Genomic DNA, 26,646 nt, shown 5'->3' on the forward strand with positions numbered 1-26,646 from the left:
GCCCAAAGTCCGGACAGTGTGTTTGTATTCTCGAATTTTAAAAAATGAGGTGTGTTCACCAATCCACCTGTTTTGATTATTTTTGTTACACAGGTGGGTAAATGTGTAGACATCTACAGATGAGCACAGAGGACTGAGGGAACTCCCCTATTGTCCTGCTAGTGTCAGAAAAGGCTTTTGAGTAATTCAGAATCCCACCCTGACCCTGGCAATTGAGAACCAGTCCTGGTTGGATGTAGCTGCCTGAAGGGCTGTGAGCCGTAATGACATTTGCTGTAATGCATTTTGTTAAACGCAGAAAAACATGCTAATAGTCAAAACAAACACTACCATTCCACCCCAGTGTCCAGTCAGCTCCAATTTAGGAGGTGAGGGAGGGGAAGATAAACATTTTCCATTAGCTACCAGCAAACCAGGGGGAGTCCTGCTTTTCCTCAATTCCCTAAAATGCGGACTTCCTTCCCCACTTTAATAGTACTCCAGAAAAGGATCTGAACCAGGATTTCGAAAATCCAAAGGGGATTGATTCTGTCCCATTTAATGACTGTCCCTGGGAGTGGCCAGATCAGAGGTGAATTTTAGACCTCTCTACTTCTGGATTTGATTTCTAAATCTTTACCCTATTGCAGTGAAAAACTTTAAAGCCTCGTAGCACTTTAAAAATAATTTACAATGCTTTTAGAATTTTAAATTTGTCAACTTTTCCAGGATTTTAAGTGACACATGACTTTTCAATTTTGATATCTCATCCTTAAAATTTTTAATAGCAACACAGCCTCTAGAGGTACAGCTGAGGGGGGGGGAATGACTTTACTGTTTCACTAGCCGAAACATAGCTCCCCTCCTAGTCTCTCTGTGTGTGACTTTGGGGTCCAGAGTTCCAAACTGGGAATGCATTTCCCACCCCAGCAGGTGAGCTGTAATCTTCCCTGGAGTGCAGCTCCCGTGAACTTAACACTTCAGGAGTTAATGATTTTCTTGGATATGGTGGCCTTGAATGTAACCTGGGTATTCTGTTGTTTTTAACATGCCATTTTGTCTCTGTATTATGCTGAAATAGCACTGGGGAAAGTTTGAGCATAATAATTTCCCCCATATGTGCAACACAGATTCTTTCAATCTATGGCCCCAGAGGTGGCAGCTGGTTAAGACAGGAGGGCTGCATTTTATTCCTTTTCGTGACCGCAGGAGGGGTGAGCCAAGGTGCTTGGTGCTCAGTGAGTGGGAAGGACCAGAGACAGAGAGGGAGAGACCCTGGAGACCATTCTCTGAGCGGCAGAATGAGGCCGCAGATCGCTGCTTGCGGCTCAGGGCACTGGGGTTTCACTTTGCTCCCCTGGAGGAGAGGGTTCTGGCGGGTTCTTCTTCCCCAGATGTTTTAAAGAGTCCTCCGTGAAAGCCTGCTCTCACCTTAAGATCTGGAACTCAGAGGAGGTCTCAGAGACACAGGGAATAACAGCGGAGAGAGAAATGGAACCCACCGGTCTGAGACCTGATCTGCCCTGATACCTGGGGTCTCCTATCTTTGCGAAAGTCTCTTGGAGAAGTCCCCGCTGTGCGTGGGCCGCTCACCTGATGGGGTGGCTCCAGAAGGCCATGGAGTCCAGGGCGAGGGCACTTTCCAGTCCCCTGGGAACCTGGGCACCTGGGGACTGTGTTGGGAGCTTCACCCGGGGCCTCTGCAGGCGGCGGGGTGGAAGCGAGTCGAGGCCTGGGGCGCGCGGAGGCCGGCGCGTGCGGGGCCCGGCGCGGCTCTCGGAGCCCGGCCCAGCCCCGGCCTTCGGCCTTTCGTACGTAGCCTGCGCGGCCGCCAGGCTCCGCGGCCTGGGGCACCCGTCGCCCCGCGGAGGGGTAAGGGCAAGCCGACGAGGCTGAGCGCGGGGCCCAGGCATCGCGGGCGGCCTTGCTGGTCTTCGCTTCTGCCGCCGCCGCGCACAGACGGCGCGCGACACGGCGCGGGGGACCCCGGGCGGGGGACGTCCTGGCTCCACGGATCCATCCACACGCAGCTCCTTCCCCCGCCGCTCTCCTCGGGAGGCTCGGGGCCTTGGAGGAACTGGGGAAAGGAGGCCGGGGCTGGAAGGGCCGGAATGCCGGACTCAGGCTGCCGGGACTCCTTGCTTGGGCGGCTCTGCGGTCCACAGACGCAGTTTGCATGAAGCCACGTGTAATAGCCATGTTTCTTCCTGACCCCGTAAGATACAGCCGGGCAGGTCTCAAATAAATAAAACAGAAGCGACCCGAGTCCCACGACAGAGACCGTTTCCCATAGACATAACCCTGAGCCCCTCACTGGCCTTGGCTGGGTGGACTGTGTCTCTCCCCAGGGTCCGGTTTTGACAGGTAAAGGCCGCCAGAGAGACCCGGTGGGCTTTGAGCACCCTGGTTCTCAGCCCTGGAGGGCCCGCAACTGGAGTAGCCTCTGCTTCTTGTGAGACTCAGAGAAACTCAAGTTCTCTGCTTTCACCCAAGGCTGAAAGTTGGGCCTCTCTCCTGCAGCCAGGTTCAAGTGGCTTGTCCTGGAGGACGCCAAAATCGGTGTCCAAATGCACTCTCAAATTGCTGGAGCAATGGGCTAGGGGGTCGTAGGACCACATCTCGCTGTGTGAACAGGGGCTTTTCCTTCCTGGCCTCAGTTTTCTCATCTGTAAAATGAGCAGGTGAGTGCAAGGGCAGTGCTGGCTGTCCGGTTTGCTTTTTCCTTCATCCCCGGCTCCTGCGATGGGCCCTGACTTATCCTCGCTCCTCTGCTCTGCTGCTCGTAAGAGGTGACGACCAGAAGTTAGAGGGAGAACAAAATGCAGGGTCCCAGGAACGTCAGCATTTGGCTCATAGATCTTTGGGGGTCCATCTCCTCCCAGTTACCCAAGACTGCCTGGAAGGTTGCCTCTGAGCCCGTGAGAGGTTGGTGAGCTTAACCCGAAGTACAGAGCAGAGTTCCCAGGTCCCTGGAGGCTGAGTGTTCACTGCCTCCGACCTCATCTCCATCCTCTTCTGCAGCCCCCATCCAGAAAACTGGACAAGGGTTTTGGCCATTGGGAATGTTTGTGCCCAATGGCTCGTTCGTATCCAACTCTTTGCAACCCTATGGACTGTAGTCCGCCAGGCTCCTCTGTCCGTGGGATTTTCCAGGAAAGGATCCTAGAGTGGGTTGCCATTTCCTTTTCTAGAGAAGCTTCCCTACCCAGGGGTAGAACCTGCATCTCTTCCATCTCTTGCATTGGCAGGCAGATTCTTTGCAGATGAGCCACCAGGAGAAGACTCCCCTGAAGAATGAACAGAGGCACTGGGGGCTCGGAGCCTGTTCAGGGCGTCTCAGGGGATGTGACAACCTGCGTTGTCAGGACCCTGGGATCCTGCGCTTGGGGTGTGGGATCAGTGGACAAGTAGAGCTCTGAGGTTCGGAGCCTGTAGGTGCGGCCAGGCCAGGGGTGCTGGGAGGCCAGACTCAGGTGAGTGGGACACACTGGTCAGAGCCACCCAGTGTGCCTGCTGGTACCACATATTTGAAATGCTTTCCCAAATCTTGAGAAGCATTCCCTGCCGGCCTCTGTCTTGCATGGTCACAGCTCACCAAGGCATCTGAGATGTTGCTTTTTGACAGAGGCATGTGAGGAAGGGGGCGAAAGCTTCAGGCAACTGGGAAGGCTGGGACCTCAACTCACGCAAGGCTTCCCCTCTCCACTGCTGCAGCAGAAGGACTGTGCTTGTGTGAAGTTCGGTTCTCGAAGGTGTCTTACTGGTGCTACGATTTTTGCTGTAGCAGGTCTGTGGGGCTTTATTCTGGGGCTGTGAGTGTGTGGAGGCTGAAACGCAGGACGGGGGTGGGTGGCAGCTTGACAGGCTTGCTGGCATCCATGGTCCCTGGGAGGGGGATGGAGTTGGGGAGCTCTTTGTGCTCTGTCCACATGCCCACCCAGGCTGGGAGGTCACCGAGGCTGGAGAGACCGCCCTGACCTCAGGGAGGCTCAGTGGCCCTTGACCTTGGGTCCTACCTTTCCAGCAGCCCCTCTGGACACTCTCTGTGCCCTCACGTTGTTTTTCCAGATGGTCTCCCCAGAGGAAGTTTTTTCTCTAACCGGAACCCACAGGCACCAACTCAAGTCCTGCGCACACAGGCCAGCTGAGGGTTCACGCACCTGAGCCATGTTACCTCAAGCTCTCTGAGCCCCTTTCTCAACTGAAAAAGTGGCAGGGTCATTGAACAGGGCTGTCGTGAGGACTAAGGAGCCCAACACCCATGTGGAAAGTGCTTCCAAACGTCCAGTCCATCGTAAGGACTGTTGCTATTAGGATGTACCTGGACAACAGAAGAGAAAGGATCCTTGGATCTCAGTTAGCTGCGTACATCAAGCTACATGCTGATGTGCTTGGGCAGGGCCGTGCCCGGGCCCGACTGCCCCTGCTCTCTGGGAATAAACCAGCATCAGCTGACCAGCCAGCCCTTACCTTCGTGGCTCACGTCCCCTGAGAGAAGCAGACGACACTAGTCCCCATCCTTTCAAAGTGGGAGAGGAGGGCAGGGGAGGAAAGAGTCTCCCCGGTTTTGGAAGGGTGCAAGTGAGGACTCTGGGTCTCCTTACGATGCCCGAAATCTCCCAGCTCTGGGGGGTGGAACGGCACACAACCTCTCCTCTCCAGAGGGTTCCCCTTCCCCCCACCTTGATTACTCCAGACACACCTCTCAGCTTCTGTGCTCAACTGAGTGTGTCCGACTGCAGTGAACCCACCTTTGGAGGAAACCATGTAGATTCCAACCTGTGCTATTTACTACCTTCATTGTTTTCTGGTGCTCTCCGCCTGGCCTCAGTCTCCTCATCTGTAAAATGGGCAAATCCATCCTCCCATCTTCTGTAGATGGTGGCAGGGTTCTCAACAGAATTTCCACAGGGTCCTTGGCATCCACACACAGTAGCTATTATAATGTGATTGTTTTCCTGTCTTTGGAACACTTCCTCTTGGAGACCTGAGGCAAGTCAAATTCCTGGCCTCAGTTTCCTGGTCTGCAGAATGGGAATTATTTTTTTTAAAGTTCTGTTTCTTAGGATTACTGTGAGAATGGAGTGACTTAATACAAGGAAAGCACTTAGAAGAGTGCCAGCGCATAGTAATTCAAGACAGATTTAGCTATTAATGTTATCCTTATTACTATCATTCTCCTCAACATTTTAGATTGTCAGTAAAGCGATCTTGCATCTTTATAGTGCTACTCTTCTCAGACTTAAGGAAGAATCATTCATTCACCCTACCTCTACACACACACACACACACACACACACACAACGTGTTAACTGTCTTCACACTTAGAAAAGTGAGGCGGATATTCGGGAACACGACGGCAGATCATGGTTCACTTGAATGTCAGCCTTCTTTATTTACCGGTGAAACAGAAGAAGGGCGTATGGGGGTGGAGCACAAGAGCAGCTGCTGTCCCCCCGACCAAGCCTTTCTCTGTGGGGCCTCTGTGGTCCCGGCGGGTTGCCTGACCAGCCCCAGGAGCCGGCTTCCTGCCAGGGGGCTGGGAATGGTTCGTCCCACGCTGAACCCAATTTGTTCTTGGGCCCCGGAGTTGGAACTGCGGCGGTCCTTCCGGAAGCATGATTTCTGGGAGACCCGCGCCCACTGACTTCACAGATGAATGTGCTTTTCCGGGATCTGAAGACTTCTGAACCTGCAGGGAACGGTCAGTGTCTCCATCTGGCTCTCTGAGTCACCCTGTCTCCCCGCCGTCTCCCAGGCTCGGCCGGTCCCCCAGTGAGTCTCCCGACAGAGCCTCCGCACGAGGGCGCATCCTCACTCGGCTCTCGGCGCCTGTGCCCGGCGCTCCCCGGAAATGAGCCCCCACTCGGGGCTCCTGCCCGCGGCGTCCTCGGCTTCAGTTACACACTTCACCTGGGAACCCAGGATCCGACCCCTCGCCGGAGCTGGGTCGGGGCGCCCTGCCGGAATTCTGTGGCCAGAACCTCCCAGAGAGGTTGCTAGCTGCTGCCAGCACGTGGAGCGGGACGCGCCTCTCCAGACGCCCGCTAGAACTGGGGTTGTTTTTTCTTTACTATCAATGCCCTGCCCACCAGCCGCGCGTGTCTCCGCCTGCGTCCCGCCCATGCCCAAATTGGGCGGTGTTTATCATTGTACGAATTCAAGCTCGGATTTGCCTCCCAGTTTAGAAGGAGCGCCGCGGTGGCGCGCCTCAGGCAGGGCTGTGCGTGCTGGACGCTGGGTGTCCGGGAAACTCCAGGGAGGGCTCGGGTGAGGAGGTGGGGGGCGAGGGACCGCGGAGTAACACCGGTGTGTCTCTCGCTCTGGGTCTGTTGGAGCCGGCACCAAGGCCGGATGCAAACTTGAGCTTGCAGGGAGCGCGCTGATCTGGAGGGTTGGAGTGACTCTGGAGCCCGTAGAGCCCGTGGGCTGCAGAAGCGCCGACATTGAGGTTCTTTTTCCATTCCAGGATTGAAGCGGGGTGCTCCGATGAAAGCCAGGGATCCAGAAAGAATACAGCGCCCCGCCCCCTCTTAGCTAGAGGGCCATCTTCGAGACCCAGGCTGGGACCAGCGGGACACTGGGCTTAAGTTAGAAAAGCAGCGCTGGGGACAGAGGACTGAATGTGTCCCGGGGCCTGACCTGGCACTCCCTCAAGCCCTGCTTGCACCCAAACCGGTTTTTCGACTCTGTCAGCGATTTCCTTTTAGATAAACGTCCCTGTGGTCTCTCCAGAACCCCCAAACACAGGCTTTACCTTCTGGATCCTCCATTTTAGAGTTGGGATTCTCCCTGCTTTTCCACGTTCAGAGATGACCCGAGCCCCAGTGGCCGGTCCCCGGCAAGGTGTCGCCTCTGTGGGACAGTGGGACAGCCCTAAGGGGTTAAGCAGCAAGCTGCCTTAAGGCACCTTTAGTGCCCTTCCTCAAGCTACCACCACGTTCCATCTTCACCCCGCCCTCTTCTTCTTGGGCATCCACATGGTTTACTCAATGAGATGTTAATTCAGTTATCCTGAGCTTTTTCTTTCTTTTAAAACATATCCAGCAAAGATCATAAACAGGAACTAGTCACGTTAAGTGCCAATCCACCCCCCTCCCCAAAGGCGGCAGAGTAGGGGAGACACCTCCTTCTAAATCAGCATCATCAAGGTTTTTGATTCAAACCAGGATGTGGCTAAATGTAAAATGAGTCAGGGTGGAGAATGCTTACACCCCAGGGTGAGTGGGGTGGGGGGGGAAGCGAGCAGGCTTCCCAAATGCTTAATGTAATCACGGGCCAGCTGCGTGCACTTGTAAAGTTGTTATAACCCCCTCCTTGTTATAAACAGGAAAGCGCAGAATATAAAGCAAGAGACCCGCATTCACAAATACCAGCTCTCCCGCACCAGCTGCCAGATTCCCCTTTTATGGTGTTCCTCCTTGCAATCTCAGCCCCGTCAGAAAGACCGTAGCTTCTCCTCCTCGACTCTCCAAAAGGGGTGATTTTGAAACTTGCCCCCAACCAAGCTGTAGACCCGCTACTGCGCGCCTTCGCCAACTCTCAGTGCCCCGTGACATTGGCATCAGAAAAGCTGGGCTTCTGGGATCGTCTTCTTGGATCCCCAGGGAGCCCTAGGGGGGGCAGACCTGCCCATTTGGGGTTGTGAGGCCCCTAGGGAGTACACCCCCGCCACCCGGCAGCCCAATTCCTCCAGGGCATCCCGAGGATGTCTCAGAGGAGGGCTGCATCCTCTTCTAATCAGGCGTTCATCTATCTCCTTTCCCCTGCTAAAATATCTGAGAGCTCTCCAAGACCTCAGAAGGCATTTATGAGACTGTGTCATCTCTCCATCTCCTACTAAGCCTGGGAGAAGAAAAGGTCTTTTGTGGGAGGCCATGGGATTTCGGGGCTCCCCCAGGCCAGAGGTAAAACTCACCCCTGCGCCCCTCCCAGCTCCACCTCTTCTTCCTTGCGGGGCAGACCCTGCTCCCGAGCCACCTCGATCCACATCCTGCCTGACTGACTGTGTGTGCTTACAGCGTCAAGGGGTGGACGTGATATTTCAAACATCAGATCAGTGCGTTTATATATTGGGTGCCCGGAAATTTTTCCAAATAAACACAGCTTGATTCAACTTGGGTGGGCGGACTTATCAACAGACTAATTCTATAAACAAATGAAGGAATAACCCTGAAACCGATTGGCTGGTATCAAAAAGACACGTGGAGGGAAAAGCTTGGAGTTTTTCAGCAATGAAATTTTAATTAATGTGGGTGGGCTGAGAACACAGCGACTGTTTATCATAGACAATTTATTTTCCAGCGCTAAGTCAACATATAATAGCAAACTTACAACAATTATTTAACATTTTTTAAAGCCATGAAGAAGGGACAGAGCGCGGAGCGGCTGGGGAGAGCGGCAGAGCGGGAGGCAGACACAAGGCAGGCTCCCCGGGAGGGCCCTTGCGGCGCGGGGCGCAGTCCCTAAGCCGCCCGGGTTTCAGGCATCGCCGGGAGCACCGCACGGGCTCCCGCTCGCCATGAGCCACCTCTTCAGCCCCCGGCTGCCTGCTCTGGCCGCCTCGCCCATGCTCTATCTGTACGGCCCCGAGAGACCCGGGCTGCCTCTGGCTTTCGCCCCCGCGGGCGCGCTGGCGGCCTCGGGCCGGGTGGAGCCCCCCCAGAAGCCGCCCTACAGCTACATCGCGCTCATCGCCATGGCGATCCAGGATGCGCCTGAGCAGAGGGTCACACTCAACGGCATCTACCAGTTCATCATGGACCGCTTCCCCTTCTACCACGACAACCGGCAGGGCTGGCAGAACAGCATCCGCCACAACCTCTCGCTCAACGACTGCTTCGTCAAGGTGCCCCGCGAGAAAGGGCGACCCGGCAAGGGCAGCTACTGGACGCTGGACCCTCGCTGCCTGGATATGTTCGAGAACGGCAACTACCGGCGCCGGAAGAGGAAGCCCAAGCCCGGCCCGGGGGGCCCGGAGGCCAAGCGGGTCCGCGCCGAGACGCAGGAGCGCGGCTCAGAGGCGCCGCCGGAGGTGCGGAGCGCGGGAGTGCGCCCCCGCCCCGCGACCCCCATCCAGGAAAGAGCGCCCGCGCGCCCCTCGCCCCTTCGGGAAGCCTCCTCTCCGCCGCCAGCGTCCCTCCCCTGGCCCGGGCCCGGGTCCCCAGAGGGGGACGCGGGCTACGCGCTCCAGGGCGCAGCGGCGGTGGCTGTCGGCCAGCTTGAGCGCACGGTGGACGGCCCGGAGACTCCTCCGCGCCCCGCCTCCCGCAGCTCTCCGAAGAGCTCGGACAAGTCCAAGAGCTTCAGCATAGACAGCATCCTGGCCCGACGGCAGGGGCAGAAGTCGGCTGGAGGGGGTGAGCTCCTGGGGTGCGCCAAACAGGGGCCCGGCGGCTGTCTGGGAGCCTCGCTTCTGGCCACCTCCTCCAGCCTCCGTCCGCCTTTCAACGCTTCCCTGATGCTCGACCCGCACGTCCAGGGCGGCTTCTACCAGCTCGGGATCCCCTTTCTCTCCTATTTCCCCCTGCAGCTCCCGGAAGCGGTGCTTCATTTCCAGTAAAGCAGACGGCGGCTCCTTTCCCTCGCCCTGGTCTGAGCTCCATGTGAGCGAGCAGGGCTCCCACCGCTGAGAAAGTAGTCGCGTTTTAAAATAAATGATTTCCTCTGCCTGCATATGGATCGTGGGAAGTATTAGCATCCTCAGCTGCACGAGTGGGCACACTCCCCTGCCTCTTGCAAGACGAACCTTCCCAGAACTGTAACAGCTTCGGAGATTTAAAAGACCATGCCCACGCTGCGACTTGGGCATCTCAGACCTCCTACCGCAGGCGCAGGAAAATTCCTTGAACCTTAGGTCAGTCTGATGGCATGATCTTCCACTAGCACCCAGACAGGTCCTGCGCGTCCGGAGGGAGTGGGGGAGGGCGCAGACAATCGGAGGGCAGGCAGATGGCCGCAATGTGGTCCTTTCTGTCTAAGAGCCACGGTCTGACCATCGCCAGCTCGGCTGTCACTGTGGCTCAGGCCTTGGCTTTGGGCTCCACGTAGTGATGGGTGTTCACAGCTGGGTTTGTCGCTAAGGTCCAGTTGTGGGGACACCAGGGGCAACCTGTTTTTTAAGTTCTTTAGCAGATCCTAGGGCTTGGTGAGGACTTAAGACCAATGTTCAGGCGGAAGCTGAGAGACCACACTTTCATTGTAAATAGAGAAATTTTCTCTCTTTTCCTTTTAGATAGTAAAAGGAACATGCTATATTCTTTGGCTAAAAGCTTGATTCTTTTTACTATAAGGGTTGCCCTGTGAACATCTGTATTAACAACCTCTATTTAAAAAGTGCACTCTGTGTAACTTAGCATTTTGTTGCATTACAATAGATAGCTCGATAGCTCCTTAGTCAATACACATGCTCTTCAACGCCTGTTACCAACCACAGACATCCTCCTATCTCTTAGCTTTATTGTTTAAGGGGTCAAAACATTTCTAGGGACACCGGAAGTGCATGAGGGTTAGGGAAGCTTGATTGTTGCCACATTTTCCAGAACTGTGTGGTGAAGGACTATTTTTAATCTGAAGAGTTGGGTGAAATAAGCACATGGAAAGCAAGTGGAGGCAGGGATGGGTGAGTGCTCAGAAGAGCAAGGGAGTCCCCTGGGGTCTGGGGGTGGTCAGCTCTCTGGGCGCCCAGGAACAGGAGGCTTGGTGGGAGGCTCCCTGGCCAACTGTAGCCTCCTCCTCCCTCCAAGCGCCAGCTAGGCAGGCCCAGAGCCTGCAGCTAAACAAACACCTTATGGAGGTGACTGCAAGTCTGGGGTGAGGAGTGGGCGGGAGGGCAGGGGGCTGAGACAAAGATGTTGTTATGGAAATTGAGATTTTCACAGCCCACTTCAGCTGGGAACTTTGGGGGAATGCATCTAAGCTCTCACGGTATCTCTTTGGGTTGTGGTGGCGGTTCTGAGACTCGATTTCCTGAACCTCCCGGCTACTTTAATTTTATCAAATGTGGGAAAAGCACAGTGAGTCAGTAGTTCCAGGAGGGAGGCAGAGATGGGTCTTTGAGATAATTTTTTAAAGCAGATTAAAGCAGTTTCCAGAACTTATATGAAAGTAAACACAAACATCACATCTGAGAGCCTGTTGGTTAATATGTTGGAAAGGATATTTCAGACAAACAGAATAATTTACGAATTAGCAAACACAGAGGTGACTGAGAATTCATGCTGAAGGCCATTTGCTACTGACCCCCAGGAGCGTCCATGTCCAAGTTCTGCCCGGGCTGGTGGGAACACTGTGGTGGGCAAGCTTCAGCATCCTTGATGTTAAGAACTCTGATGAACCGTGTTGAGACCCAAGATCACTGTGATTAACTTACAATGTGCTGGAAGGGCCTTTCGTTGGTTGGCTATTGTTATCCCGAAGTCTCAACCTCTGTGAATAAAGTTTTTTTCATTAACCTCTCAGGGACTGGTTCAGTGGATTACTGGGGGGAACAAAGAGTGTAACAGAAGAGGGGAGACTGGGATCATATCTGGGAACCCCAGCAGCATTTCTCGGGCTCTGGCTTCTGAGGGAGGAGGGCTCCTGCGTGGACTGGAGGGCAGGACAGAAAACCCCAGGACTGGAGGGTGTTGCCTGAGGGTTCCCAATAAGATGAAGATTCTGCTGAGCGGGATATGCTTTTAATGTTTTCTCTTTATGTTTGATTTGCTCTCTTTTGTTAACTTATGATGGCTCATTTCTGGAGAAGCAAATATTCTAATACTATCATTTAAAAAGGATGGCATTTTAGAGTTACAATTCCAAAAAGTATAGTACAAACATTATTTTTCTGGCACAGAAGGAAAAAGGCAGGAGTATGTGTCACTCTGTAAGTGTTTATACATACATAAGGAGGAATTCTCTTACCTCAGCCCCACATTCATCTGGTTGAGGAAAGCAAACAGAAATGAACAGTGGGGTCGTTTTCTGTGGATTCTATACAATTCCGTGTGCGCTACTCCCTGCTAAGGACAAAGAGGGGCTTTGGGACTTGGTTGTCCAAATAGCTGTTCCAATGTCCCAGTTTTAGTCATGTGCTCCTGGTTATGGATCAATGAGACCAAGGAAAGGTTTCCCCTCTTAATAAAAGCAAAATCACCTAGATTTTGAGTAAACCGGAAGCAACCATATTGTCCTGTTCTTGGGCAATGTAAAGTATGCCTCTGTGTTCTCATCTACAGAAAAGGAACAGATTCTGTTTCCTGTAGGTGATCTTTCTCTCGTGTATACACACACACACACGAATACACTGATCATAATGGGGGATATGGCAGGTGTATGTACAATGATAAATTAGTGTATATGTATGTACACATATACATATCTGTGTATGTGTATATATACATGTATATATATTTTCTACACACACAGATGGTCAGAAATTCATCCTTTTTGCGTAGTTGAGGCAGATAGACTCAGATCAAGTGCTGATTTCTTTTAGAATAACCCAAGTACTGGCACTTTTGGAAAGATTTTGTTTCGCTATAGAATTTGAACACGGAATAATTTAGCTTTTTGCACTATTATAGTGAAACTAACAAAGACATTATAAAAGAGTCTTGGAAGACATACCACCCCCCCCCCCCAGACTTTTGCAAGGGTGCAGGGACTCTGCAAAGGCCTTTGTGTTGTCCGCTCTTGGGTATTTCCTGGCTCCTGTGGAAGCTGATGGCCTCCTGGTTCTCACATGCCCCATGAGGTTTTCCAGAACCGGAGGAACAGGATGTGTTCTGCCATTTTCCAGTACAACCGCACCTCTCTGGAAAGGCGCCTACCTGCGGTCTCTGCCATTTCACTAAGAGTGCTCGGTGTCTGTCCACGTGTGGGTTAATGAATCAGCCGCACTGGATTTTATTGTTGCAGCTGAAGGCCGGAGCCCGTCCGCCAGGAATGCACCGTGTGAGTGCCATGACTCGATGTGCTTCACGGTGGCTGGAATCTTATTTCCACGAAGCAGGGGCTGCTTCATACAGTCAAAAATACACATGATAATAATCCAGCTTCATTATTAAAATTGAAGAGCATGAGTTTGTTGGAAAAGTAAAAGCTTTTTTTAAAATCCACATTTCAAGCAATCTGTACGCATGAATACCCAAGCGGCAAGTTCTCATCCACATTTGTCTTTATCCAGAGGCCTCAGACTCAGGGTTCTGCAGATTCAGACAGAGCCCCATAGATGGTACAGTGACCTAGAGAGAGTCACAGTGAGTGGTGGGGCCTGGGCCGACTGGGCAAAGATTTGTCACAACTTTCCTTTTCTATCAGTGTGAAAATCAGGGTTCCGGGAGGAAACAGAACCTGACTTAGAAGAGCCACTGGAAGAAGACTGGGGGAGAGGGACTATTTTCAGGGGACTGGGCGGAATGAGTGTAGATGCCCCCAGAGCACTGACAGGAGCTGAGCAGAAGCACCCAACTCCTCTTCTGCCTTCCACCCGCACCAAGGTGCTTCCAATGGCTAAATCCATCAGAAGTCCAGCCTACAGGGAGCCCAGGTAACAGCAGTCCATAGGGCAGAGAGGGGTACAGAACATGCCACGGTGGGGACAATTCAAACTGAGCGTGGCCAGGACAGTGGAGGAGGGGTTCCTTCCTCTGGGGCCTGGACCACACTGTTGGCGCGCTGAGACCAGAATGTCTTGCTGAGTTGCTGGGGCCTGGGATGACTGCACATAGTTCATATCCGTTTGTGCTTGTTGAGCATTTAAAACAAAACTGTTCCTTCCTGGGTAGTAGGCAGAACATGACAGATGCTGTCTAACTCTTCCAGAAAGTGTCCCAGCCCAGCAGCGGCGAGGTCGGGCCTCTGGGAAGCGGGGGTGGCCCTCTGCTGCTCGCAAGCCCATGTCACCCTGGAAAACACCTAGCTTACAGCTGGACTCAGGACCCATCTTGTGCAAAGTGAACACTGCGCATACCCTCCTCCCGGGGTCACACTTCTTTCCCAGGCACTTCTTCTCCTGCTCCACACGTTCCCAGGTCTCTCCAGACACACCTACTGTGAAGAAAACCCTCCCATTAATGTCTTAAGACTCATTACCATTCAGTGATTCGAGGTTCAGGTGAAGGAGGGGAGGAGTGTGTTAACCTCATCAAGACTGCCCACCAGACAGAGGCTAATAACCCAGTCGCTATGTGACATCAGCAAAAGGACTTAACCCTTCTGTGCCTCAGCTTTCTCACCTGTACAGATGGGGGCAATGTTAGTAACCGCCTCATCAAGCTGTTGTAAGGAGTAAATTTTATGATGGGTCTAAGTTCCTAGTTCTCACCAGCAAAATGGACTAGAACTAAAGCCTTCAGCATTGGGCAGCTGTCAGAACTAAACTAGTGACCCCATGGACTGTAGCTGCCAGGCTCCCCTGACCATGGGATTCTGCAGGCAAGAATACTGGAGTGGGTTGCCATGCCCCCTCCAGGGGATCTTCCTGACCCAGGGATTGAACCTTTGTCTCCTGCATTACAGGAGGATTCCTTACCGTCTGAGCCATCAAGGAAGCCCAAAACAGTTAATATATATATACATAAAATATCTGGCGTGCAGGAAGCATTCGGTAAATGGGAGGTCTCATCTCTGTATACAGGCATAGCCTCTAATCTAAACACTTTTGTTTTACGAGTGCATTTGTGATGTCTCGGTTTCGTAACAAAATCATGAACCCACAGTCCTGCTCGCGTTCCATAATTCCGAGGTCTCGGGAGCCTCCTGGGTGGACTTCTTCAGCTCTTCCTCCGGGGCAGGCTGGCAGCCATTTCATCTCTTCCTTGCAATCTGATAGCTCTTGAGATGATCCAACCGTTCGAACACGAAACCAAAAGCAAAAAAAAAAAAAAAAATGTTGCCATACCCGTCAGGGGATCCTCAGAAACCACAGGAGAGCGATTTCACAGACAGAGGAGAGCCAGTCCTTTGGTGTTTCCTTCTTTGCCTGAGAGCTTAGAAGGGGCTTCCCAGGGCTGGCCGTCCAGCCTTTGTGAACTCAAGGGCCTTGGGAATGAATGCAACTCTTTATTTTTGTCCCCTCCCCCTGCCACCCCTCCCCGGAGCACCAGGACCACGCGCCTCTAGGTCAAGGAGAAGCTCCACCCCTCTCCCAGGGACAAAGGGACCAGACTGGGGAGCCGCTTTTCCTAAATTCATGTTTCATGGCCCGCCTTATAAAGGGTAAGGAACATTTCTTTAAATGCTGTGGCTAAATATAGCAGGGGCTGGGTCAGCTAGAACATTTTTAGAAAGCACATTACAAATCAGGAATGTTTTGGAGAAATAAATAAACTTTCCCACATTTTTGGACTTTGTGTCGGCCCTGCGGGCTCCATCTTGAGAGCATGATGGGGGGGGGGAGGAGGCAGTGATGAATAATTCATGTTGGGCTCTTGCTGGTGCCCCGAGCACCCCCGCAATGACGGCTCCTTCCCTTCCTTGGGCATTGGCTCTAGGGGGTGGGGTGGTTGTGGGAGACACTGTTAGCTTAGGGACAGCGCAGCATCTGAGTAAGGGCCACTCAGTCACATAAGAAAGATGGGATTCAAGAGAAATACATCTATTTCCAGTGTGTTTCATTTCTTGTCTCTGCTGTTTGTTCCAGGGGTTCATTGGCTTTCCATGTGGGGTGAGAGCAAACCCAGGGGACGTGTGCTCACCTCTCTTATAGAGGATGACCACCCAGTGCTTGCCTCCTGCTCCCAGGGGCTTCCACCCCACTGGCCTGTGGTGGGACCAGATGGCATGTTTCTGAAAGCTCCTCAGGAGGGTCTGCTCTGCAGTCAGGACCGTGAGCCACATAGCGAGGTACCAAGGCTCTCAGGCACATCTCCAGGGGAGGAAGGAATCATGCTAAGGGGTTGTTCACCTCTTACTCTTTCTTCTTATTTATCCACATTTGTACTCAATTTCCACTCGATCAAAATAGTCTCCCCATGTGACAGAGGGCGAATTAAGGCCACTGGGTCCTAAAGTGTCTGTTCTCTTTCACACCATCTTTGCTGCCTGAGCTAGTGCCTCACCAGTACCGATCCATGCTCAGCTCGGGGTAAAGGATGCACATATGTTTAGGGATTCCCAGAAAGGAGTAAAAACGTTTCTATTTTCCCACAATCAGAAACTTGTTCCAAGTGCCTTTGTCATCAGAATAGTTTGATATTCTCCATCCACCAAATAGTTATTAAGTGCCAGACCTGTGGCATACCTTAGTCGTACATAAACAGCCCAGACCTGGGTCCTGTCCTTGAGGGGCTTATATTCACCTGGGGAGACTAGCGAAGTATATTGACAGGCACCAGTGAGGGCCCTTTTGATATTTATGATTACTCAAAATCTTTTCAATGCTTTCCAATTCCTGATAGATTCCCATTCTTTCTATCTAATCTTTCAAATACTAAAAGAAGAGAAGGCGCCCCTTACTCAGCTGTGTGCTAGGCCAGGGCCCACCACCAGAGGTACAGGTGTGACCTTGGGAGCCAGGGGGGCCAGGAGGCGGGGTTGTGTACCTGCTTGGATGCTGTGGACCACAGGAGTGGTCCTGGGACCCAGAGCTGTGAGAACCACCTGGGATTTGAAGCTCTCGGGTCCTGCTGGAGTCAGCAGCCTCTGTGATGGCCAGCTCTGTGGTCCTGGCGGCTTGGGATCCATGGCTGTAGCCTTTGCAAAGATCCTGTGAGTGGCTTGCAAATTCTTCCTGTATAATTGAAGGAGCGTTTGCAGTAAAAACTTAAGTTAACAAAAGAGTGATAAGATCTCTAAGGGCTAGTCATCACTGCAGTGTTTGCGGAGCACTCAGTCTCTGCTGGGATCTAAGGACTCTATGTGTATTATCACTCGTTTACTCTTCCTGGGTCTGAGAGCTAGGGACAGTAGTTTCTCCTCTTTTACAGGTGGGGTAGCAGGTTCAGAGAGCTTAGTCACTTCCCAGGGTCCCGTGACCCATGCGTGGCAGAGCTGGGTTTGGATCCAGGCTCTCCAGCTCTGTGGCACCCTCCTTCATCGTCAGGATCCATCCTGAGGTCTTGTGTGCACAATCACTTTCATCTTGAGGCAAACTTGGGAGCTGGGGAGCAGTGTGTTCATTTTATTACTGATATTTTACCAGTACCCACCCCTCTCCCCCAGGTTGCAAAGCAGATCCTTGGCAAAGCACCACACCCAGGCAAGCATTCCTGTCTTTAAAGCTCTAGCCACTCTTTTGTCTCACCCGACCAAGCGTGAAAGCAGGGAGCCTACAGGGCGAACACCTCCTCACCTCCTGGAGTGGAAGAGACAGGCAGGGGCACACCCCTAGCAGACAGCATCCTCCACAAGGCCTTCAGTGGGGCCTGCACGTCAGAACCTCCCAGCGAGCTTGACAAAATGTGCTGCCCAGACCCCTCTACCAGAGGCGCCGGGGCTTCTAATGCAGAATGTTCACCTGGTCCCACACTGGTCGAGCAGGATGGTTCTCACCAGTGCAGTCTTACCCCTGGGCCAGCTGGCAGTGTCCGGAGGCATTTTAGGTTGTCTAACCAGGGGAGGGGTGCTAGCGGCATCTAGGGGGTTGAGGTCAGACACGCCATGAGCATCCTATAGAGAACAGGACAGCCCCTCACGGTGGGGAATTATCTGACTCTACAGCCCTGAGGTTTGAGAAACCCCAGAGAGTCCCTCTGTGTGATCTCCACACCCGAAGAACAGAGCTAGTGGCATAGGCCGCATTTCTATCTCCTTCCCATCTCTCTGGGATTTTCAAGCTAAAGGGCCATAGAAAGCCTCTTGCTCAGATACATTTTTGGATCTTCCAGCCTAGCGAGCCGAAGAAGAGTGATTTAACAATTTTTAGGAGCCACCTTACAAAAGGAAAAGTGAAAAGAAACAAGTAAAGCTCATTTTATTTAACCCCCCTGATCCAAGGTACTGGGCTTCCCTGGTGGTTCAGAGAGTATAGAACCTGCTTGCAATGGCAGGAGACCTGGATTAGATCCCACTTCAGCATGTGGTTTAATATAAAAATTATTTACTTGCTTTATATCTTTTTGGCACCAAGTCTTGGAAGTCCAGTGTGTATCCTGTGCTAACCACACATCTTAGTTTAGACGAGCCGCATTTCACGCACTCTGCCTCAGCCCGAGGGACGCACAGCTTGATTCTCTTCGCTTGCTCTTTCACACACTTTAAGAGGATTCTGCAGCTCTTTAGAGTACTTATCCCAACTGCAATTAAGTAATTACTTGCCCAGTAATGAGTTTTGCATCTGTCCCTCCCCACGATGCAATGCGCTCTTGAGGGCAAAGGTCACCTCATTCTCTGTTGTGCCCTTTTTTTCCTATCATGTCCAGCCTAGAGCCTGCCACTTAGCAGGCCTCCAAAAATGTTTGTTACAGGATTGCATTTCTCCACGCCCGGCTCTCCTGCCAGAGTGAGCGGCCCTCGCTTGTGATCCAACGCTTGGTGCAGAGCAGACAGTGAATATTTGTAGAACGATCCTGGGAGAGCGCTTGTCTGACTCCTGGTGCTTTTCTCCACACAAGGCTGCTCACCCCTTTACTTGCTCAGCCCAGGGCGGGTGGGTGGTGGGGCTCACCTGATGGGTAAACCTGGGCAGACCTAGAAAGGCACCCAGGGTCCCAGTCTGGCTCTTTTTCCCTGGGAGTGAGCTGCCCTCTATTTTGCTCTCAAGGATCTGCCCACTGCCCCCAGTCCACGGGGTTGGGGTTGTGAGAATTCAGAGCGGCCGCTGACTACTGGGCAAATCTGCTGTTTGCCGTGGGTACAAGCCCCTGTCTCCAGCTGGGCTTTCAAAATACATATTTTTGACATCTCCCTTCCCAATCCTGTCATTTCCCGAAGGGTTCAGGGTTCAGGCAAGCTCCTAGTTTCACTGGCGAGGACTGCTCCAAGAAGCAGGAAGGAGAAGGCACAGAATTACCCAGTGGAGGGTTGCATGGGGGCCCCCAGCTCCCAGTCTGGAGTGCGGGAGGGGGGTTAGGCCACAGCTCATGAGAAAAAGGCATGTCTGGACTCTGGACGCGCCTCTGCAGGCAGAGACCTCCCCGAAGAATCAAAGGGGAGGGCGGTCTTCACAGCGCAGTGGACGAGACCCAGGGGTTCCATATTTAATCTCCGCGACTTCCCAGAGGGGCAGGGAGAAGGTTCAGACTGCAGGCGCGACCTCTGGATTTATGGGTTTGCGAGTGAGCTGTATCCCAGTCCCCTCTGGCGAGAGGATGCTCCTTGGAAGCTGGAGTTGAGGGGGCGGGGGCGGGAGGGCTGGGATCAAGGAGGCGGGGTGGCAGCTGGGGACTGTGAGAAACAGGAAAAGTCCTTCGAGCTCCATTAAGAGCAAGCGGCTGTCTTTCCCAGCAACAGAAATTCTCCATGGGCCCCATAATTCATACCGCAGAGCTGAGCCTGAAATCAGCTCCGAGAAGCTGCACTTGGTATGACAGCATCATTAGGATGTGTTGTGTGGTTGCATGTGTGTGTGTGTGCACGCGCGCGCGTGTGTGTGTGTGTGTGTCAAAGCTGGGAGGCAGAAAGAGACCTGTGGGAGAGCCAAGATACTCCGTCCCTGACTCTCCCTCTGTCCCCAGATCTCATCCCCTCCAGCGCCCAGCATAGCTCCGTGAGGGTCATAAGGATCCCCTCAGTGTCTCCCAGTGCTTCCCAGGACTTTGTTTTCATTAGCAAAGCAATATGTAATAATAGTTGTTAAAATAATTGTATTTCTGTTTTTACATCTGTAAAGATTAAGTTAAACAGTATGAAGCCCATTAAAGTATTTCATGACATGCTGCTGTGAACTGCCCTTCATTCCCACTGCTACTATTATTCCAGAGTAAACTTCAGAGATCGGGCGGCTGCCATGGAGGGTTATTTATAGCGGCTCATTCATCAATAAAAAAACTTCAAAAGGAATCTGTTACTCTTCTATTGGGAAGCCAAAGAAAACTCACATAAAGACAGCCCTGTTAAGAGACAAAGCGGAGGCGACCGCAGGACGGTTTGTGAAGTGAAATCCTGATTTCTAACAAATACCATGTCGCAGAGAGAGATTGCTGGCAACGTGAATACATTTAAGCAACTGGGCTCCCATTGGATAGTTAAAATAAACTGTTAAACAGTTGTATTTACGTTGGCTTCAAAGGGCCCGAGTCTCCTCTTTGGGTTTTAAAAGTGTAATAGGTTTGTGATCTTGACATAGCAAAAGCAAGCTCTTTTCATCTGAAGCAAGCCTAAGGCCAGGCTCATCCCTGTGCTTTTTTGGGGCATGGTTTGATCTACAGTTTTCTTGGAGCTTGGTGTGAAACTGGGTGGAGGATTAGAGTCTCCCATGGCAGGTGGATCATTTACTGAGCACTTGTTGTGTTTTGGGTACTGCCCCGTAGAAGCAGGTGTTACTGGCTCTGTTTTACAGATGGGAAAACCATGGTGGGGGGAGGCTGAGTCCATACCCATCAGCTGTCCCATCTGTAGGACCCCGTCTTTGGTGGCATCTTAGAATTGTAGTGACTTGGTTGGTATCGGACTTTGAAGCATGATGAGATATAGCCAGCTGCATGTTCACAGGCAGAACGGCCAGGCAGGCCAACCTCAGAGTGTCAGTGGAGACAGACATAGGGAGCCCTGCCATGTCATTGCTTTTCTGTGCCTGGACCCTAGACAGGTTCTGGGAGGCACAAGGCTGGGCTACGGAAAGGATGCTGTTGCCTGTGAAGGACTCTGTTGTGGAGACACCCTGTCCTCCTGGAGGCGGAGGCTGGAGGGTGGGGGACAACGCAGGCCTGAGCCTCCGTAATTATCGGGCAATTAGCCATGCTGGGAACTCTGCCCAGCGAGAGAAGCACAGGCCTTCTGTCATTTATTTTTCCCAGCCTTATGATGTAAATACCAATGACAGGCCCATCTTACAGATGAGGGGACTGAGACTCAGTGAGCGAATCTTCTTGGGGTTACCCAGTGGGGAGGGGGTGGCGGGCTGGGCTTGGACTCTGCACTGAAGGTGGCGGGGTGTCTCTCCTTCGCCCCTTGGCCTCTCCTCGGTGAGAGTGGATGGTCTCCTCTCCTAAAGAGAGTGGATGGCCTTGGATTCAGACAGGCCTGTGGTGACTGGTCACACAGCTGGTCCATGGCGCAGAGCTGGTCGAGGGGGCTGAGCCCAGGCTGAACACCCAGCCCATGCCCCTTGGAGTGGCGGCGCCTTCGGGGTGCAGGCGGCTCGGGAGCCGGCCCTATCTGGAATGGAAATCTGTCTGTGCAGCTCATTAGCAAGTTAATCAGCCTCCTGGAGCCTCGGATTTCTCAGCCCTCAAGTGGGGGTGATGACATCAAGGCGGTGGTGAGGATGGAGTGGGGTGAGGTCATTTATCTGCAGCGACTGGCACAGCATCACCGTCAGCACCGTGGGCATGCATGGCGGGTCCCCGGGCCTGACCGACGCCGACAGCCTCACGTGGAGAAACTCACGCAGTCCCTCCAACCGCGCTCGGATGGGAGCGATTAGCATCCTCTTTTTACAGGCGAGCCAGCCGGGCCACAGGGTCCCTGGCAGTTCACTCAGCACCGCACGGCTCTGGCTCTGCATGGTGGAGCTGGGGGGCAGGCCGGCCCTGCTTCCGTCCTCTCACCGCTCTTCCCATTCGCCTTTTTGGCGGGTCCTCTGTGGACAGGGTGGATGGGGGCCACCGATGGATGTGTTTCTGCGCCTCTCCCAGGACGCCATCCTCGAGGATGCTCGTTGTCAGTCGTGCTCAAGATGGCGTCCCGGGAGAGGCGCAGAAACACATCCATCGGTGGCCCCCTGCTCCCAGAGTAAGCCCCAGTTCTCATCTTGCATGTCTGCGGAGGGCACCCCATCCGCCCTGTCCACAGAGGACAGCAACATGTGCTCTGAGATGCAGCCTGAGTGTGACCTGGGGATTGGGAAGCTCAGCTCCCACCCCCGGCGTCTCTGCTGTGCGTCTCGACAGGTGACCCCGGCGGCCCTGTGCCCTCGGCACTGTCTCCTCACCGGTAACAGAAGGAGTTCTCTGGGGCTGGGTGGGGGCTGCCCTGCTCTCACATGCCTGGGGTCTGTGTCTGAGCTCAGAGGGACCCCCACGTATACGCCTGGCCACAGGCCTCCCTCTGCAGGGACCTTCTTGCAGAACACGCGCTGGGTTTTTGTCCCGCGCCTGCGGCAGGCCCATCCCAGCACAGAGCCGAGATTGCACTACTTTCTTTAGCTGAGAGCCATCGGAGTTCCCCCAAAGGGGGCTTCGGCGGGGGTGGGGGGGGAGACTTGGAGGGCATCTCTGATCGGAGGTGGGACCTGAACTGGCAACCTGCTCCAGTGTCCTTGTGCGGCAATTCTATGGACAGAGGAGCCTGGTGAGCTGCAGGTCATGGAGCCACAAAGAGTCGGACACAACGGAGCATGCACACCTGAACAGAATGGAAATGCTGCCCTTTGCAGTCGCTCTTAATCTCCTGCCACACAGTTATCAAGAAGCGCGGGTGGCTACACCGACCAGAATCCCTTTATGGAGCCGTCCGCGTGAGTTCTCTGCTCACAGAGCTCTGGTGTGTGGCGGGGAGGCCTTTGCTCGCCGGGGGATGGGACGCTAACAGCAGCCCTGCGTGGCATCCCCAACTGTGCAGCGGGTCCTTCTCGAGACCCGCTATTATCACGGGATGAATTCAGCTGCATGTTGGGTTTGCCAACCGTCTCACACTGTTTTTAAAATGCTTGGGGTCTGATAAAACCAAAAAAGATACTTGCCAACCTCCATTCCCCTTCATTTTTTAAACCCATGTGGATTTTAAGGGGAATTTAATCCATATGTTTCTGATTCATTTGCTCTTAACTCATCAAAACCTTGTTTTGAAAAAGCTATTTGATGTCCAAGGAACTTTTGGAGTTGGGTTTTAAATCTTTTAAAGTCCTCCCTTCCTGGCTTTGAAATGAGATGTTGCCGTTTGCCAAGCATAAATGAGTTCCCTAGCTGAAAAAAAGTTCATGTTTGGTTCATAATTAGAGAACTGTGAATTCTCAGTGGGCTGTAAAATGGGCAAAACCTGCCCCCTTTGAAGCCCCATCAGGACCCCCTTCCTCAAATCCAGGACCAGGGCCCCCCGCCTCTGTGTTCAGGAGCCGTGCTGTTGGCCCGGCGATGGACAAGAATGATGCATCTTCTTACCTCAGCACCTGGAAGATGGTTTTGAGGACTGGGCTCCACACACTTAGGAGAATGGAACTTAGGAGGGGCTTCCAACATGTTTGCAAAGTTTGATTTATTTTAAACTTTTTATCATAGAACCTTTAAAACACATAGAAGAGTAGAAAATGTCCTCATGTCCTACTTACCAGACTTCAGCAGTTATCAGTTCCATATCAACTTTCTCTCTGAGATGAAGGCTGGATTTTCTATCATTTCATTCTTCTATATTTCTGTCCATAGCTCTAAAACATGAGGAAAGACTCTTTAAAGGTCCACAATACCCTGATTACAAATTGGCAATAAATTCTTCAATGTCATAAAATTCCTGAGTCATTTTCCCCCATGTTCTCATAATTTTTAAAAACTGGGTTCTTTGAATCAGGATCTAAATGAAGCTATACATTGGGTGACTTTTAGTCCTTTGATTTCCCTCTTTTTTTTTTTTTCTTTCGGCAATTTATTTGTTGAAGAAATGTCATTTATCATGTGGGATTTCCCACATTTTGGATTTTTATGATTACATTCTTATAGTTAACAAGTTTCTTTTCCCCTAAAAAATGCAATTTCTTAGGGTTTATGTATCTTCTTAAAAACTTCAGAGTCAATTCTAGTAAAACAATTTATTTTACATTTTGATAGCCTTACTATTTCCTTTTTTGTATCTTAAAATATCCCCTGTGGCCCTATATTTAACCCTATTCTCTGAGTATTAATTCTCCCTCCAATCTCTCTCTCGCTCCCCCTCACCCCACACACTCTTTTTTACTTACTTGGCACCACAGTTACAAGATATCAAATGTTGCAGTGGCAGGCCCTTGTTCCATCATGTACTAAGACCCAGAAGGAATGAGGGGGCAGGAAAAAGCAGAGATACTCTGAAAATGAACACACAACCATAATAAACATGCTTTCCCATATTTGATTTTGAGTGTTACATATCATGAGTCACCAAGTGAGAAAGTGAGAAATGCCCCTTCCCATTCTCCTCCACTGCATCCAAAGGCATCAAGGTTGGGCCATCTTTCACTCCCTCTAACACCCGCGGATCTTCTCATGTAAGGAAAGCAGACCAAGGCCTGGGCGTGGAGGTGGAGCTGTGGGCAGGTAACATTGTCTAGCTAGGGCTGAGTAACACTGTTTTCCCCTTCTTGTATCTGCTTTTGGTTATAATCTATATATCAAAGAGGTACTGATAGTCCATCGTCAGCAATCCTTCAAAGTTCACTTTTAAAAATTATTAAAGTAAAAACCAGAGTCAGCCTAGAGGAGAATATTAACAAGATCATGGAGCAGTGGTCTGTGCTTTGGTAACCCTCACACGTCTCCACGGGCTGATGCTTTGGCAAGCAGGGGAGGAGGGAGGAGGGAGACTGGGGGAGAGAGCAAGAAAGTCTGGGTTCTTTCCCTTCTCTTCTTCATAATCTAAGCAGTGAGTGCAGGCAGGCACTTCACCTCCCCGATGTCTGTCTCCCCTGTTGAGTGGGACATGATCCCTGCCCTGAACCCCCTTCTCATCTCTCAGGGTTTTGATGGAGGAACAGAGAGATGAGGACTGTGATGCCTTGTAAACAATAATTATTACGCATAATCTAATTGTCTCTTTTGCAGCCCTCCAGACACCATTTCTTCCCTCTGAGTCTTCCCCTTCTTCAACAGTCTTTACCCTTCTTGATGCCCCCACTAACTCATCATCCTTCCGTAGCTATAACAGGAGGTAACAGCAAGTGCTTGGGGAGAGACTAAAAAGAAAACCACAAATCCTTGTTGGAGGGACCAGAAAAAACTGGGGCTGGCAACCTGGGATTTTTCCAGGGGTTGCAGGTGGCTCGGGCTCCACCTCTGGGCCACAGTGATTGGACCCAGCCTCAGACACGTGATCCCTGTTGGGCCAATCAAGAGTCCACCACACAGTTTCACTCACTGGTGCTGAGGGGGAAGTGCTGTTTTCTTGAGAAACATGGGAGCCTGGAGATGCCTGTGGCCGTGGTTCCTGCCTTCGGTGGTTGGAGGTAGCAGACCCAAAAGTCACCCAGGGAGAGGTTTCTCCTTTTTCAGTTCTCTCCCACACCATCTGACTGTATCAAGAAGGACAGTGTCAGTTTGGCGGTTTCTTTTTTCTTGGATGGAGAAGGGAATGGCAGCTCACTCCAATATTCTTGCCTGGAGAATCCCATGGACAGAGGAACCTGGCGGGCTTCAGTCCATGGGATCACAAAGAGTCAGACACAACTGCGTGTCCGACTAAACACACACTGCTTCTTGGAAGAAAAAAGAGAAGATGGGGGGTGGGGTGGGCAGAGAACAGTACTTGAGTCTCTGAGGCTCTCCCTGCCCCAGACATCTGATTAGAGGAGCTGATCAATTCTTAAGCCAGTTTACTTAAGCCAGGGTGTGTTGTGTTTTTGTCATCTTCAAACAAAAGAGTCCTAATGAAATACATCTGTTAAAATTACATTTAAAAGCACGTATTGGATGGTGACTGCAGCCATGAAATTAAAAGACGCTTGCTCATTGGAAGAAAAGCTATGACAAACCTAGACAGCATATTAAAAAGCAGAGACCTCACTTTGCCAACAAAGGTCTGTATAGTCAAAGCTATGGTTTTTCCAGTAGTCATTATGGATGTGAGTAAAAGTAAAGGTCACTCAGTCGTGTCTGACTCTTTGTGACCCTATTGACTATACAGTGCATGGAATTCTCCAGGTCAGAATACTGGAGTGAGTAGCTATTCCCTTCTCCAGGGGACCTTCCTAACCCAGGGATTGAACCCAGGTCTCCCACATTGCAGGCAGATTCTTTACCAGCTGAACCACAAGAGAAGCCCATATGGATGTGAGTTGGACCAAAAAGAAGGCTAAGCACCAAAGAATTTTTGCTTTCGAGCCATGATGCTGGAGAAGCCTCTTGAGAGTCCTCTGGACAGCAAGGAGATCAAACCAGTCAATCCTAAAGGAAATCAACCCTGAATATTCATTGGAAGGATTGATGCTGGAGCTGAATCTCCAGTACTTTGGCCACCTGATGAGAAGATTTGACTCATTGGAAAAGACCCTGATGCTGGGAAAGACTGAAGGCAGGAGAAGGGGGTGGCAGAGGATGAAATGGCTGGATGGCATCACTGACTCAATGATATGAATTTGAGCAAACTCCGGGAGATGGTGAAGGACAGAGAAGCCTGGCGTGCTGCAGTCCACGGGGTCGCAAAGAGTCAGACACGACTTAATGACTGAAGAACTACAACATACGTAGGTATAGAGGCACAACATCCATAACATTTTAGACATGTGGACGCTCTCTGGGTCACCTCTGGGGTTATGATTTGGAACACTTCCGTCACCAGAAAGTTCCCTTGTGCCCTTTCCCAGTCAGTACTCCCCCACCCTAGAGGTAACTGATCCTTTGACTTCTGTCATCATCAGTTAGCTTTATCTGTTCCCGACTGTGGTATAGATGCACCTACACA

General features: G+C 51.9%; 1 protein-coding gene across 1 annotated transcript; it reads left to right on the top strand.

Moving 5' to 3' along the window:
- Positions 1–3,287: 3,287 nt before the first annotated feature.
- FOXL1 (forkhead box L1) lies at positions 3,288–11,429 on the top strand. The gene has a single exon (XM_065925160.1). It carries the CDS (start codon positions 8,501–8,503, stop codon positions 9,539–9,541), a length of 1,041 nt encoding a protein of 346 aa, XP_065781232.1. The 5' UTR covers positions 3,288–8,500; the 3' UTR covers positions 9,542–11,429.
- The last annotated feature ends 15,217 nt before the right edge of the window (positions 11,430–26,646 follow it).

Source organism: Muntiacus reevesi, chromosome 2 (assembly GCF_963930625.1).
Source record: "Muntiacus reevesi chromosome 2, mMunRee1.1, whole genome shotgun sequence".
Classification (NCBI taxonomy): Eukaryota; Metazoa; Chordata; class Mammalia; order Artiodactyla; family Cervidae; genus Muntiacus; species Muntiacus reevesi.

Excerpts from the sequence above, each read along its gene's own strand:
- FOXL1 (XM_065925160.1), top strand. The coding sequence starts at position 8,501 with ATGAGCCACCTCTTCAGCCCCCGGCTGCCTGCTCTGGCCGCCTCGCCC.